We start from the raw sequence: 14421 nt of genomic DNA, 5'->3' as shown, positions 1-14421 counted from the left end.
TGGTGTGAGTATTATTTAAAAATCATTATGGTCAAAGATTTCTTAAGTCAGCCTTCTTTTTCATGAGTTAGCTTTTTTCTTTTTTGGGTTTATCGGAAAGATCCACATTTTTAAAACAAACGAACAAAAATTATAGGAACCTGAGCTTTCCCGATGGCTCAGTGGATAAAGAATCCAAATCCCCTGCAATGCAGGAGACACAGGAGATGCAGGTTTGTTCCTGGGTTGGGAAGATGCCCTGAAGAAGAAAATGGCAAGCCACTCCAGTATTCTTGCCTGGAAAACCCCATGGACAGAGGAGCCTGGTGGGTTAGAGTCCAAAGGGTCACAAAGGGTCAGACACAACTAATGACTAAGCATAGCAGAGGCTCAGTAAACCCGTTTTTCATGAAGTATTAATAATAGAAATGAAATAAGAAAAGAAACACCAGTGTTGCTAGGGTTTTGAGATGCACCATGTAGACATCAGGCTAGGGGTTACTTGTTGTTTATTAAAGTTATAGCTTGCATCTAGGAAATGTTCACAAGATTAAATCATGAGATCCAAATACACTCAGGGTTTTGACTAAATCAATGCAATTATTATTAATATTGCCTGTTTAAGGCAATCATAACATTATTGCAATAGGGAACATCCGTCCCGATTCTCCAGGCTTTCGCTTACGTTACTCAGTACAGGAAAAAAATAAATACACAAATGTTTTGCTTCACATCAGCCCCTTGGATTTTCACAAATTTTTCAACAAGAAACACTATAGGATTCTTTTCTTCATTGATTACATGGAATTACAATTGCAAAAATTAAAATCCAATGACCAATTTCAGTTGTAAAAACTAGAAGAGTCAAAAAAAAAAAGATGCTATTATCAATAATGATTTTGGAAAGAATTCTTTAAAACACAATTGAGGAGAAGTTATTTTGGAAATATCCATATTCTATTCTTACACATATTTCTCCATAAAAGGTGTTCCCTCCCTCTGGGGTAGGCAGGCAGAGGCTGGTTCCACCATTTTCTTTGAAGCTTCTTCTCCTCCATCTGCGATGCCCAGGGGGTAATGAGTCTTCAATTGTAGCTCCATTCTGCTCTTCTGTTTAGACTTAGATCTCATTCCAATTTAGGTTTCTCTTTCTCTTCTTCCATACCTAGAAATATAGGCAAAGCACGTTATATGGACATCAGATTCAGCAGGAGTAGGTTTAAAAGAACTCTCATCTCACCACACTTCTCCCCATCCACCCTTCATGTCCATCCCTTTTCTCCTAGCTAACAAGGAAAGTCGTTCACAACTTTCTCCAGGAATTTCCTCAGTGACCTCCCTCTCCTTCCTTCCCCCCAAATCAGGACATAACACCTCTGTGACACACCCAGCTCTTATGGCCTCTGGGAGTGAGGAACACAAGTTAGTTCTTGACTCGTTGAGTTTGCAGAGAAATGCCAATCGGACTGCCTTGTAACCAGCTTCTAGTAACAGGAGGTGTGGCGTTGATGAGTTTCAAAGAGACCTCATTTATTTTTATTTTACTCATGACTCTTCCCAAGGCAAGGACTCTGGATTTTCAAAAGTCAAATCATTTTTTTGGTTTGTTTTATTTTTATAAGCTCTCATAGAGAGCTTATTAGCCACAAGAACTATTTATTTCTAGACCCACGTGTACTTAAACTCGAGTTCTCCCTTTATTCAACCCAAGCCTGGTAGAACTATGTTTTTCTTCCTGAGACTCATACGTACCGGACTGGTGAGACCTCGCCAGTTGTCTGTAATGAATAGTTAGTGATATTTCACTTTCCTGGAGATGAACACGTTTAGGTCATTCTCATAAACTAAAGTTAAATCTGGCAAATGCTCCCCACTTTTTTTCTTTTGCTTCTACTTAAACACTTTTCTCCTAACATCAAATTCTTGGAGCCTTTTTGGTGGAACAAAAGGACCCCATCTACTGCAGGTTTTGTTGGTATTCTTTTTTTAAAAAAAATAATTTATTTGGCTGCACTGGGTCTTCGTGGTGGCACATAGGATATTTTAGTTATGGCCTGTGGAATCCAGTTCCCTGACCAGGGATAGAACCCGGGCCCCCTGCATTGGGAGCATGGAGTCTTACCCACTGAACCACCAGGCAAGTTCCTGGTATTCTTTTAAAAGTTGCAAATTCTCTGAGGGCAGAGCCCACTGTTTTGTTCCTGATTATGTCCCGAGCACCTAACACCGTGTCTGTCTCAAGGTAGGAGCTCAAGTAATCTTTATGAGATAAATTAGTAAACAGTGACTACAGAGAAGGGCCAACTAGTGGAAAAGCAGTAGAAGGAAGCCTGGAGGGTGATCTCCGTGGGGCCTGCAATAGGAGAGACACCCCCGCCCCTTCTGCCAGCCCCCAGCTGCGAGCACCACCCGCTCCCGTGGTCAGGGTGGTGGCGGCGGGATGCGCGTAACGGGCTCAGAACAGGTGTCCCGAGACAGTCTCTAAGGTTTGGTTTTCATGACTAAGGAACTGGCAGAGATCTGTCACACTTTTTCCAAAGTACTTCTCAGAAATCATATTAAGGAAAACTTCAAGCTGAAGAGTAAGGACGTGTGAAGGGAGGAGGAGTAGGGCTGCGGGGAGAAGACAGGAGGTGGCTTGGTTGTTGTCGGGTAACCACGGCAAAGGCAGGAAAACACAACACAGATTCTGTTCAAAGCGCGCACATGATCTGGGTCCCGACTCTGTCCCATGCTCCTTCTCCTGCGGAGAAGCTAATAACTGCTTGCTTCTCTTTTCAAAGTCTCTTTCCTCCTAAGTGTTCTCCTGCAGATGGGTTGAGTTGGCAGCAACAGTGGAATCTTCAAAAGCGGGGGTGGAGAACAGGGGCTGTTCATTGACCCAGACGGGGAAAATGGCTCCCCACCTACTTTAGTTTGGCAGCTTTGAGGTGGAGGGAAAAAATTAGACAGCTGTAAATAATATTTGGAAGAAGCAGAGGTATAATTTCCACGCAACCAGCAGAAAGAAACCTGTCACGAAGCTGAGGCAGGATGTTCTGTCAGAAGTGGAGCGGAAGAGCTGATTGACCTTGACAGAGTCAGTCACATGGGGTTCCCCCAGGCCGGGAGACGGGCCCTGAGGGCAGCGGGACCGACCCTAGAGGTCTGTGTGGGCCTGTGGGGGACATGAGTAGGATAGAAAACCGGTGGGGAGCGAGGCGGACAAGGTGGAGGTTTCTGTCCCATGGGCCTTGCTCTGACCTCCTCTCCTTTCTCCTCTTGGCCTGCTTTCTCCTCCTTCACCCCAAACTATCACTTTTGGACATTTTCATTTCTGGTCATAAAAATTTGACTTTACTAAGACTGGTCACTCCAGTCAGATGCATTGAAATTAAAAGAAAGTTTAGCTTAAGCATAGAATATTTCAGCTGTTTCAGGCTGTACTGTATTCCCCCTCAGATTCCTATGTAGAAGTCCTAAAGCCCAGGACCTCAGAATGTGAGAGAAGGCCAAGCTTGTGTCTGGACAACCATCTGGTAAAGAGATGAGGCATGTGAGTCATGGATCCAATTTACCACTTCAGCAGAAGCCAGGAAAGACCTGTGGGGTCCCCCCTGTCCGATGATTTGGACCCTCATGAAATTACATGGGAGAATTTTGTGCCAGCAGAAACACAGTGAGCCTGGACAGAGACAAGATGAAATGAAGGATGAATGACACTGAAGGTGGTTCAGGGGTTCACTCCTCCTTAGCCCAAGAGGGCTGCCTGAGAGGGAAGGCCACACTCCCCTTTCTGATGATTCCTGAGGATACAGCCTTCAGCCAAAGATCATTCTCAGGCCTTAAACTTGAATGGAATGTCCTGCTACTTTCAAACCTGGTTGAGAACTGCAACCCCCTTTTTCCTTATGATCTCCTTTTTGGAAACGGGATACATATTCTGTGGCTGTTCCACCACTGTGTTTTGAAAGTAGATATATTTCTGTCTGGTTTCACAGGTTCACAGCTGGGTAGCAATTTTGCTTCAGGATGAACCATAACCCAGGTCTTACCCACACCTGATGTAAATGATAATTAAGATGAGATTTTGGACTTTAAAGAGTTGATGCTGGAAATACTTTGGAGGCTATTAGCAATGTATTTTGCATGAATGAAGGACATAAATTTTGGGGGGCAGAAAGTAGAATGTTATGGGCTGAATTATGTCTCCACAAACTTAAACTCTCGTACCTCAGAATGTGATTCTACTTGTGGATAAAATTTTTTCTAACACAAAATGAAGTTGTTAGGATGGCCCTAATCAAATATGGCCAATGTCTCTATAAAAAGGGGAAATTTGGAGACAGCCCTAGAGGAAAATGCCATGTGAACATGAAGACAGCCATCTCCAAGTCAAGGAGAGGGACCTGGGACAGATCCCTCCCTCAGAGGCCTCAGAAGCAACCAACCCTGCCAATACCTTGATTCTGGACTTCTGGCCTCCAGAACTGTGGGATATTACATTTCTACTGTTTAAGCTGACCAGTCAGTGGTCCTTTGTTGCAGCTGCCCTAGCAAACCAATATAACATCCACAAAGCCACTTTGAGTTATTAATATTTTCTTTTGAAAAGAGCAAAATGTTTCATTGTTAATTTAGCCTGTTTTAAGGGATTTTTGTTCATAGTTCATATCAGTTTTGATCTATTGTGTTATTCTGTAAGCTAGATCCATGATTCTGAGTGAAGTTTCTGAGCTCTCCTGTGTCTGGGTTTCCAGTGGTGACATTCTGATGGTTCTCTAGACATAGTACTTGGATTGAATGGTGTTGACTCTGCTACCATCTATTGTGGTGGGTCACTTATTTCTGGGCTCAGCTGCCTCTTAGTTAAAAATAAGATTGGTTTAGATGATTTCTAATCTAATTTTAATTCTAAGACTCTAACAATGCAATTTTTATTTTGAAGTTGAAGCCAACATAACCAAGTGGAAGAAGCTGAGCCATTTAAAATCCCTAATGACAGATCCAAGGAAGGGTGTTCAAATTTGGCATTCTTGCTCCTTGGGGCATTTTGTCTCGGGTGGAGTAAATACAATCAGGACTGTAACACTGTACTTGATTGTACTCAATTCCTTCTAACACACACACAGACACACACACGCATGACTGCTTTTAATCAGCAATTTCAAATTCAACTACCTACAGAACCAGGCAGCTACTGTGAAGGAGCAAAATGACCAGGTGAGAACTAGGGACAACTTAAAGAGCCTTTGGAAAGGGGGCAACTAATACCCAATTCTAATTCATTGCTGCCAGCAGAGAACAGTGGGCTTGGAGTTGCCAGATCTTAAAATACTTGATTAGCTGAGAAATCTGGACTTTATGTGAAATCTCCCAACTTTTAAATACTGCTTCAAAAACAAAAATTCTGTTTAGGCCTAACAAAACTTTTTGGCAGGTAAAATTTGGAGCAGGCCATCAGTTTGCAATTGCTTGCATAAACAAAAAAGATGCCCACTTGACACAAAACATCTGCCTTTGGGGGAATTAACTGGATGGTTCCATGTAGATAAAATTAATCTCTACATCTGAAATGAGTTACAAAATGTTAGTTGACCTTAACTTGTATCGCTTAAGAGAACGGCACAAATTAAACTGGACAGATCATTAAAAAACAAACCAAAAAAAACCCCAAAAACCTTAGCTTCACTATTCATTTTCCATGTCTAACTCAAAGCTGCTAAAGTGCAATAGTCTGTTCACCTAGACTGGCTTTTTTCTCTCCTGGTTTTCAGACCATCCTCTTTTAGAAGTAGTAGAACAATGAGCAAATGAAGATGGGAACTGAGCTAACAAAGGAGAAGCTAGAGTCACAGGTACTTTCTGAATAACACAGATTGGACACATTAGCTTAAATTTAAATATGGCCTTTCTCTCAAGAAGCTGCGAAAAGTTTATATTTTGTTCTCAAAACATTTTTGTAAGTTAACTAAATACTTTTATAAGTTATCTAATAGAGAAAGATTACAATTCCATTGAACAGAGAAGAAACTTATTAAAAGATTAATTTCTGGTCCACCAAGCTGTAGCCTGAACTGAATACAAATATTTGGCACTTTTCCTAATAGAACAGTGCCTAAAATCAAGCCAGCTGCCGAGAAAGGAAACCCTCAAATTCCTCTGGGCCATTTAACACTGGCCAACACCTTGACACACGCAATCTTAGAAGATCCACACACAAAAGAAGTCCAATTCAATAACATGCAATGACTGGGTTTTATTTATCTAATTAGATCAACCTCCTGGCATAGTACTTGGCACAAAGCAGGATGCCCAATGTTTGTGGAACAGGGATCATTTACAGGTGACATCTACAATGTTGTGACTGTATCGGAGGAGCTGCCCAGAGCTCTCTAAGATCTTCAAACCATCTTCCCTTTGGATGTATTTTCATGCAGGACTCAAATCACTACATACTATGCTGTCACTTTTTCCACTTTCGCATTTTTATGTTATCTGACATAGACTTAGGACCAGTTTTGCACAGCTGGGGTAAGGTTACGTGTCTTGCCAAGATGGAGGCTCTGCCATAAACAGAAACAAAAGAGAAATCAAATCATAGGTTAAGAAGGTTTTTGCAGCCATGAAGTATTACCATTTACTGCCCATTCTTCTTTGCCACCTTCAAGTCTTGAATATGACAGTCACTGGTGAATCATTCTTGCCGGAGGCATTCCTGTGCTGCCCAGAGTTTTAGCAGAATGGTGGCAAGACCTCTCGGCAGCTACTGCACCCACGCAGATGATGACGCAAAAAGTAGAGATCTGGGTGATTTCTAATGAGACTGTTTGGTTACATTTAATAATTTATCTATTTCATTGGGGTGGGGGAGGAGTCCTTTTAGCTAAGGCAGTACTTTGTTAATCAGAATGAATTTCCGAATTTTTTTTTTTTCGGCAAACACTACATTTCTCCCTATAAAATTTTATAGACGTGCTTCTTTTCTTTTAGATCTGGATGTTTTACTAGTGAACATGACACAGTGAGTAATAAACCTTTCAGGTAACTGCCAGCAGCTCTTAAATTAATATTGAAGTTATAAAAATGAAACTCTTCATAAGGGATCCTGTGCTACAGTGGAATTTTCCATCTGTTTCTGCAGCAGTTCTTTTGTTTTATGCCCCCCTGAACAATACTTACTTCTCTGTGTATCCCAGATATAGCTGTTCAGAACTTCTCCCAGCAGGTACAAGAAGTTCATTAAGATGGTTGTAGACCCGAAGAAGAGGATTCTGGCTCCTGGGCCAATGTGTTCCAGGAAAGGGTACACCCACATCCCGGTTACATGATGCACCCAACACACCCTGCAGTGGAATGGGAAAGGAGACAGAGATAGAAGTTACTCTGACATCAGATTTCAGAGCTGCCACTGTGACAAATACAGACCCCCAACTCCAAACCGTGGTCAGCAATGTCAGTTGCACCTGACGCTCAGCAGCTACCAGAAACTTTGCTGTTGTTTGTTTTCTTTTAATTTTTATTCTAAAATACTGCGTTGGCCAAAAAGTTCACTCCAATTTTTCTGTAAGATGTAATGGAAAAAACTGAATGAACATTTTGGCCAACCCAAGAATTTTAGACTCACAGGAAGAGTTGTAAATATGGTGCCACGAGTTGCAGTATGCCCTTCCCTTAGCTTCCCTGCATCTTAGCATCTTATCTAACCATAGGCTTCCCTGGTGGCTCATAGTAAAGAATCCACCTGCCAATGCAGGAGACTCTGGGTCGGTAAGATCCCCTGGAGAAGGAAATGGCAACCCACTCCAGTATTCTTGTCTGGGAAATCCCATGGACAGAGGAGCCTGGTGGGCTACAGTCCATGGGGTCGCAGAAGAGTCAGACACGACTTAGTGACTAAACAACAGGTAACTACGGTACAGTTGCTGAAATGAAGTAATTAAACTGTAGACGTCACTTGACACTCTCCAGTTTTCCCACCAATGTCCTTTATTGATCCAGGATCCCACGTTGTTTTTAGTGGTCGTGTCTCCTTAGTTTCCTCCAATCTTGCACTTTCCCATTCTCTCCTTGCCTCTCTTGACACTTGAAGGGTCTAGTCAAGTATCTGAAACTGTTACTTTTCTAAACAGTTATATAATCGTCCTAATCTCTTCTTTATGTAATGAAACAATACAGCATTAGGCAACCACACTATCATAACCCCTAGGTGAGAATGTTCCAGGAACCTTGCCATGCTGCCGTCCAACTAGGTACCAGTAGGTATCCCATGTGCTGACAGAACCCTCCAGTAGCCTCACTGACATCTGGCTTCCCACAGACCACTTTTCGTTTATCTTTTTTTTCATCCTGCTTTATATAATCCTTGCTTGTAATTATTCTATTTGTGTGCTGGAGATATTTTAGGCTCACTGGGAATATATCATTAATCTCCATTGTTTTTAAAAGTTTAGTAAGAATATCTGCTTCGTTGGTTTAGTCCTGATACAACTGCTGAGAGCTATTTTCTAAAACAGTCTTGGGTTCATTACTTTATCAACTGTTGTTAATTCCGAAGACTAAATAGGATACAAATTACTTTACTGAATGGGTAATAAAAATTACTTTAAACATTTATGTGTTTGGGGATCATTTTCCATATCATCAATGGTTTCACTCCTCTTTGAGCAGTTGATCTATGTGTATATTGCCTATCTATAAACCTCATCTGAGACAACAAACCTGCCTTTATCTTAGAGCTTGCAGTCTGAATGAGGGTGATATTACTCCCACCTCAAGGAAGTAAAAATTGGCTCTAGGAAGGTAGCAAAGAAATATTACTCCTTCAATGCATAAAGTAGAGATACATACATATATATATATTCAGAAAACGAAGATCATGGCATCTGGTCCCATCACTTCATGGGAAATAGATGGGGAAACAGTGGAAACAGTGGCTTTATTTTTGGGGGCTCCAAAATCACTGCAGATGGTGATTGCAGCCATGAAATTAAAAGACGCTTACTCCTTGGAAGAAAAATTATGACCAACCTAGATAGCATATTGAAAAGCAGAGGTGTTACTTTGCCAACAAAGGTCCGTCTAGTCAAGGCTATGGTTTTACCAGTGGTCATGTATGGATGTGAGAGTTGGACTGTGAAGAAAGCTGAGTGCCAAAGAATTGATGCTTTTAAATTGTGGTGTTGGAGAAGACTCTTGAGAGTCCCTTGGACTGCAAGGAGATCCAACCAGTCCATTCTGAAGGAGATCAGCCCTGGGATTTCTTTCAAAGGAATGATGCTAAAGCTGAAACTCCAGTACTTTGGCCACCTCATGAGCAGAGTTGACTCATTGGAAAAGACTCTGATGCTGGGAGGGATTGGGGGCAGGAGGAGAAGGGGACAACAGAGGATGAGATGGCTGGATGACATCACTGACTCGATGGATGTGAGTCTGAGTGAACTCCGGGAGTTGGTGATGGACAGGGAGGCCTGGCGTGCTGCGATTCATGGGGTCGCAAAGAGTCGGACGTGACTGAGCGACTGAACTGAACTGAACTGACACACACTGAAATCAACAGATATAGTCTATCTGTGGTATTAAAGTTTCATAGGCTCAGAAATTCCACTCTGAGGTATATATCTAAAAGAACTGAAGCAGGATACAAACAGATATTTGTGTATCAACGTTGACAGCAGCATTATTCAAAATAGTCAAAAGGTGGAAACATCCCAAGTGTCCATCAGCAGATTAATGGGTAAATAAAATGTTGTATATACACACACAATGGAACATTACTCAGCTACAAAGGGGGATAAAATTTTGATGCATGCTACAACATGGATAAACCATGAAAACATAATGCTAACTGAAATAAGCCAGATACAGAAGGGCACATATTGTATGATTTCATTTATACGAGATACTAGAATACGCAAATTTGTAGAGATGGAATGTATGATAGAGGTTACCAGGGACTAGGCGGGATGTGGAATAGGGAGTATTATATATGGTACCCCCATGGACTGCTGCCCACCAATCTCCTCGGTCCATGGAATTCTCTAGGCAAGCATACTGGAATGGGTTGCTATTCCCTTCTGCAGGGGATCTTCGCAAACCAGGGATCAAAACCATGTCTCCTGCATTGCAGGCAGATTCTTTACTGTCTGAGCCACCAGGGAAGCCCATCGTCCTCATCTACTGATGTAAAAATCAAGAGTTTTTGGAGTAAAATGAGGATGTGTCAGAAGTGATGATGGAAATGTAGAGTTCTCCAGTTAGGGAAGTGGAGAGCTATTCTGAGAATGGTGCTCTGATATGGAAGCCACTTTATTTTATTTAGCCATTCCATGAGGTAGACTCATCCCCTTTTTACAAACAAAGAAACAGAAACTGGATTAAACAACTTGTCTTTAAAAATGGCAAAGCCAGGAAAGGAATGTACATCTGATTTATTTTCTCCTGCATAGACTTGCTTCCCTGTATGAGATATTCAAAACTGTCTCCAAAGGAAGAGAAGGTTTTCTTTTTTTTAAACTTGTTTTGACTTAGTAGGTATCATACTATCTCAGATATAAAAGTCCTGTTATGCGGGGCTTCACCTGAATTGGTGTGAATGATGCAGACACTTGTCTTAACAGGTTGTGGGCTTTCACCATTTGTTTCCTTGATATAATCAGGGCTCATTTTTTTCTGCACAAAAACGACTCATGACCTTGCTCATCAGTTGGTGGAGAGTTCTCAGTTCTTGGTTGACTTTCCATTTCTATCTCACTTTAAGGCCTTCCTGTCTTAGTGACCAAACAGCTTCTGCTTAAGGTAATGATGCCAATTTGAATTTTAGTCTAAACAAATGGATGACCATAGTTTGTGTGTGTGTGCACGTGTGTGAGTGTGTGCCTGTGCATACATATATATGCATGCGCTGCAGTATTACAAGACTGGGATTGACTATTAAATGTCCCTCCAATTTCATTCACTTGAATGTGCAATTAAGATGAATGCCTCCTATTTGAGCTGTGTTGAACACCAGGAATACAGAAGCAAAATGAGGCAAAGGTGATTCTTGTTCCCATGCAGTACAGTCTGTTGAGGAATAGAGATACTCAAGGAAAAATGACACATGTAGTCAGAATTAGGGTAAGTGGAGGAGTGTGACGGGTGCCCAGGGATCATTCTCTACTTTTTTTTGGACCTTACAGTTACTTTTTTTCTCCTATGTATTCACCTTTCTTTCAAACCAATTTTTTCATAGCTGATGAATATGCGCAAATGCTTTCCATTCAAACAATCAAAAAGTTTTCATCAGCTTCATAAATACTGCTCTGTATCCTTCCATCTTGTCAAAGACAATCTTCTCCACTGAGGTTACATTCACTGACTCCAGCTCTGTGCTTTGCACTCTTTTTTCATCAAGTCTGGCTTCTTTTCTTGATACTCCACCAAAATATACTGGCTCTTTGACCTCAATTTCTCCTCTATGCTCTCTATGTTTCTGACTGCTCTTCTTGGTTTCCTTTCTAAGTTCACCCTTTTCTCCAGCCATTCAATGTTGAATTTCCTTAAGGATTGGTTTTTAAACCTTCCTCTCATATTATGTCTTCTTGGCTGATGAGTTTTTTCATGTTCAATGCTGCATGTCTACTATCTATACAGATGCTCCACAAATCTATGCAGCCTGGAACAGGTTTCTCCTCTGTTCTGGAACAGTTTATCAAACCGTCCTCAAAACATCTCATTTTACATATCTTAAAATTACCTCAAAGTCGATTTAGCTACAGCCAAAGTCATGCTTTCTTTCCCAGCAAACCTGGTCCTTCTCTGACATTCCCTTTCGTGAATGGCACTATCACCATTCAGTTTTGTAACTCAAGCCTGGGGGTCATCTTTGCTGTGTCCATCTCTTTCACCACGTATAGTCAGTCCATTACCTTGTCTTGACAGGTAATCTCACACATCTCTCTATTATATCTCCATGAGCAACATCTGAATTTGTGTTGTGCTCATCTCTGTCTGGAGTGGTGTAATAGTTTTAATTTGTCTCCACATCTACTTTTGTCTCCTTCCAATTTATCCTCACAATTGCCATAGTGAGTGTTTCAAACCAGAAATCTGAACACATTGCATTCCTGCTTCAAACACATCAATGGCCTTCCAGTGTGTGTGTTTTTTAAGACTTCAGTTTTTAATGAAGTCTAGAGTGCCCTTCATTGAGTTGGCTTCTACCTGTCTCATACCCCACCTCCTACCCTGCTTCTCTTACACTGGCTTTCATTTGGTTCCTTGGTTTTACCACATTCCCTCATGCCACGTGGATTTACATGTGCTTCTATTTCTGTCTACTGTGTTAGTTATCTGCCCCTTAGACTCACTGTTGTATTTCTCCTCTATATCTTATCTCAACTATTCTAACTAACTAGCCATCATGCAGGAAAGTTTTCCTTGCTCTACTAGAATAGGTCAGATTTTATTCATTCCTATAGAACCATGAATCTCTTTTAAGCTCTTTTTTTTATTAGTACTTAAATCTGAATATCTTTATTTGCATAACATTTCTTCCCCTCTAGCACATCTGAGTTCTGTGAGGTGAGGGACTGTTTCTGTTGCTTCATATCATTGCCTCCTCAGCACTTACCATAATGCCTGACACATGGTTGGAGAAGGAATAACTGAATAATGTAAGCACTGAAGCTGTGATGGGAAGGATGAGTAAGAGTTAGCTGAACAAAGATGGGAGCTGAACAAAGTCACGAAGACAAGAGAGAATTCACAGATGTTCAAGAAGAAACCATTCTTATTGAAATCAAAGAAGGGGGCATGAAGGGCAGGCAGTTGCCAAACTGTGGGTGGTTTTTTAAGCCAAGGTTAAGAATTGTAGACTCTGTCCTAGTATGGACAACAGGAAGTCTTTGAAGGGTATTAAATAAATGTGAAACAGATCAGATTAACCTGGAAACCAATTGTATCAGAAACGGTGGTAGCCAGAATTGGAGTGGTAGCATTGGGAATGAAAATTAGTAGATTTAAGAGCTATTTAGACCAGTGTCCATCAAAAATGGTAGGTCATAAGCAATTGCATGCTGTATATGGTCAGGAGAGCAAGTACTTTAGGATGTTTGCAAGCTTGTCAGTTGATGGCCTAAATTCAACCATGGTGGGAGTATTTATACTGAAAATTGTCAAATGCTACGCATCAGGGTCCCCTTTGCTCACCTCCAGAAGAGCTGGTTGTTAAACACTTGCCAGTAACCCACTAGTAACAACAGAAGAAAACATAACAGGAAATATTAGAAAGCTGGGCGTATAATGACGATGGAAATTGCTTTGTGAAACTTCTGTTCCACTTGTGTGTGTATGTGTGTGTGTGTCTATGCTGAGTGTGTGCTTCTGCATGCTGGTTGGGTCATGATGCAGAAGATGTTTCATTTATTTACAGTAAGATTAGTTTGAAAGGCACTGATATAGGGAATAGAATTAAGAGAACTTGATGATGGACTGGATTTAGGCAATGAGGGAACTGAAATGAGTTAAGAATTAATCATAAATTCCTGGCTTGATTAACTGGGTGGAGAGTACTGCCATTCCCGGAGACAGGGAATGCTGTCAGGGAGCTGGTTTGAGAGGATAGTGAGTTCAGTTTGGATATGTTGAGTCTGAGGCATCTGTAAGATATCCAAGTGGAGATATCCTGAAGGCAGTTACAGGGGTTTGGACTGCAGAGAAAGGACTGATGTGGCAATACAGATACTGGGTTCATTGGCAAAAAGATGGTGGTTGAGGCCATCAGAACAGATTAAGACAGAGTACACAGTATGATGGAAATAAGTCCATAAAAGAGTTCTGAAAAGGATCAGGATTTAAGGGGTAGTTTGAGGAGGATGCAGCTAAAAAGGATACCAAAAACAAGTAAGCTAGAGACATGGAAGAAACACAGAAGTGTAGTGTCTTGAAGTCAATGGACAAGTGGTTCTAGAGTAGTTATTGTTCAGTTGCTAAGTCATGTCCAATTCTTTGTGACCCCATGGACTGCAGCATGCCAGGCTTCCCTGTCCTTGACTATCTCCCGGAGCTTGCTCAAACTCATGTCCATTGAGTAGGTGATGCCATCCAACTATTTTAGTCTCTGTCACCTCATTCTCCTCCTGCCCTCAATCTTTCTCAGCAACAGGATCTTTCTAATGGGTTTCCTCTTTGCATCAGGTGGCCAAAGTATTGGAACTTCAGCATCAGTTCTTCCAATGAATATTCAGGGATGATTTCCTTCAGGATTGACCGGGTCTATCTCCTTGCTGTCCAAGGGACTCTCAAGAGTCTTTTCCAACCCACGGTTCAAAAGCATCAATGCTTCAGCACTCAGCCTTCTTTGGAGAAGGAAATGGCAACCCACTCCAGTATTCTTGCCTGAAAAACCCTGAGAGGGTCAAGAAGCAGAGATACCCACCTGAGCAGTTTAGCTCCTAGCCTGTACGCCAGCACTCCCTGAGT

General features: G+C 41.5%; 1 protein-coding gene across 7 annotated transcripts in view; it reads right to left on the bottom strand.

The window, feature by feature from the left end:
* Nucleotides 1–567: 567 nt before the first annotated feature.
* Nucleotides 568–14421, bottom strand: part of AIG1 (androgen induced 1) — a 260489-nt gene continuing 246635 nt past the window's right edge. For 2 of the 7 annotated variants that reach the window (XM_068984915.1, XM_068984922.1), the window contains 2 exons: nucleotides 7141–7304; nucleotides 568–1144 (listed from right to left, as the gene is read on the bottom strand). In XM_068984915.1, coding sequence (XP_068841016.1) covers nucleotides 1107–1144; nucleotides 7141–7304 — 202 coding nt within the window. In that variant the 3' untranslated portion in view covers nucleotides 568–1106. Of the gene's footprint in view, nucleotides 1147–5487; nucleotides 5529–6260; nucleotides 6525–7140; nucleotides 7305–14421 lie in introns of those variants that run through there. The other 5 variants (XM_068984916.1, XM_068984920.1, XM_068984919.1 and 2 more) reach the window with 5 other exon arrangements.

Source organism: Capricornis sumatraensis, chromosome 13 (assembly GCF_032405125.1).
Source record: "Capricornis sumatraensis isolate serow.1 chromosome 13, serow.2, whole genome shotgun sequence".
NCBI classification, from domain to species: domain Eukaryota; kingdom Metazoa; phylum Chordata; class Mammalia; order Artiodactyla; family Bovidae; genus Capricornis; species Capricornis sumatraensis.
This window is presented reverse-complemented; position numbering and strand designations above follow the sequence as displayed.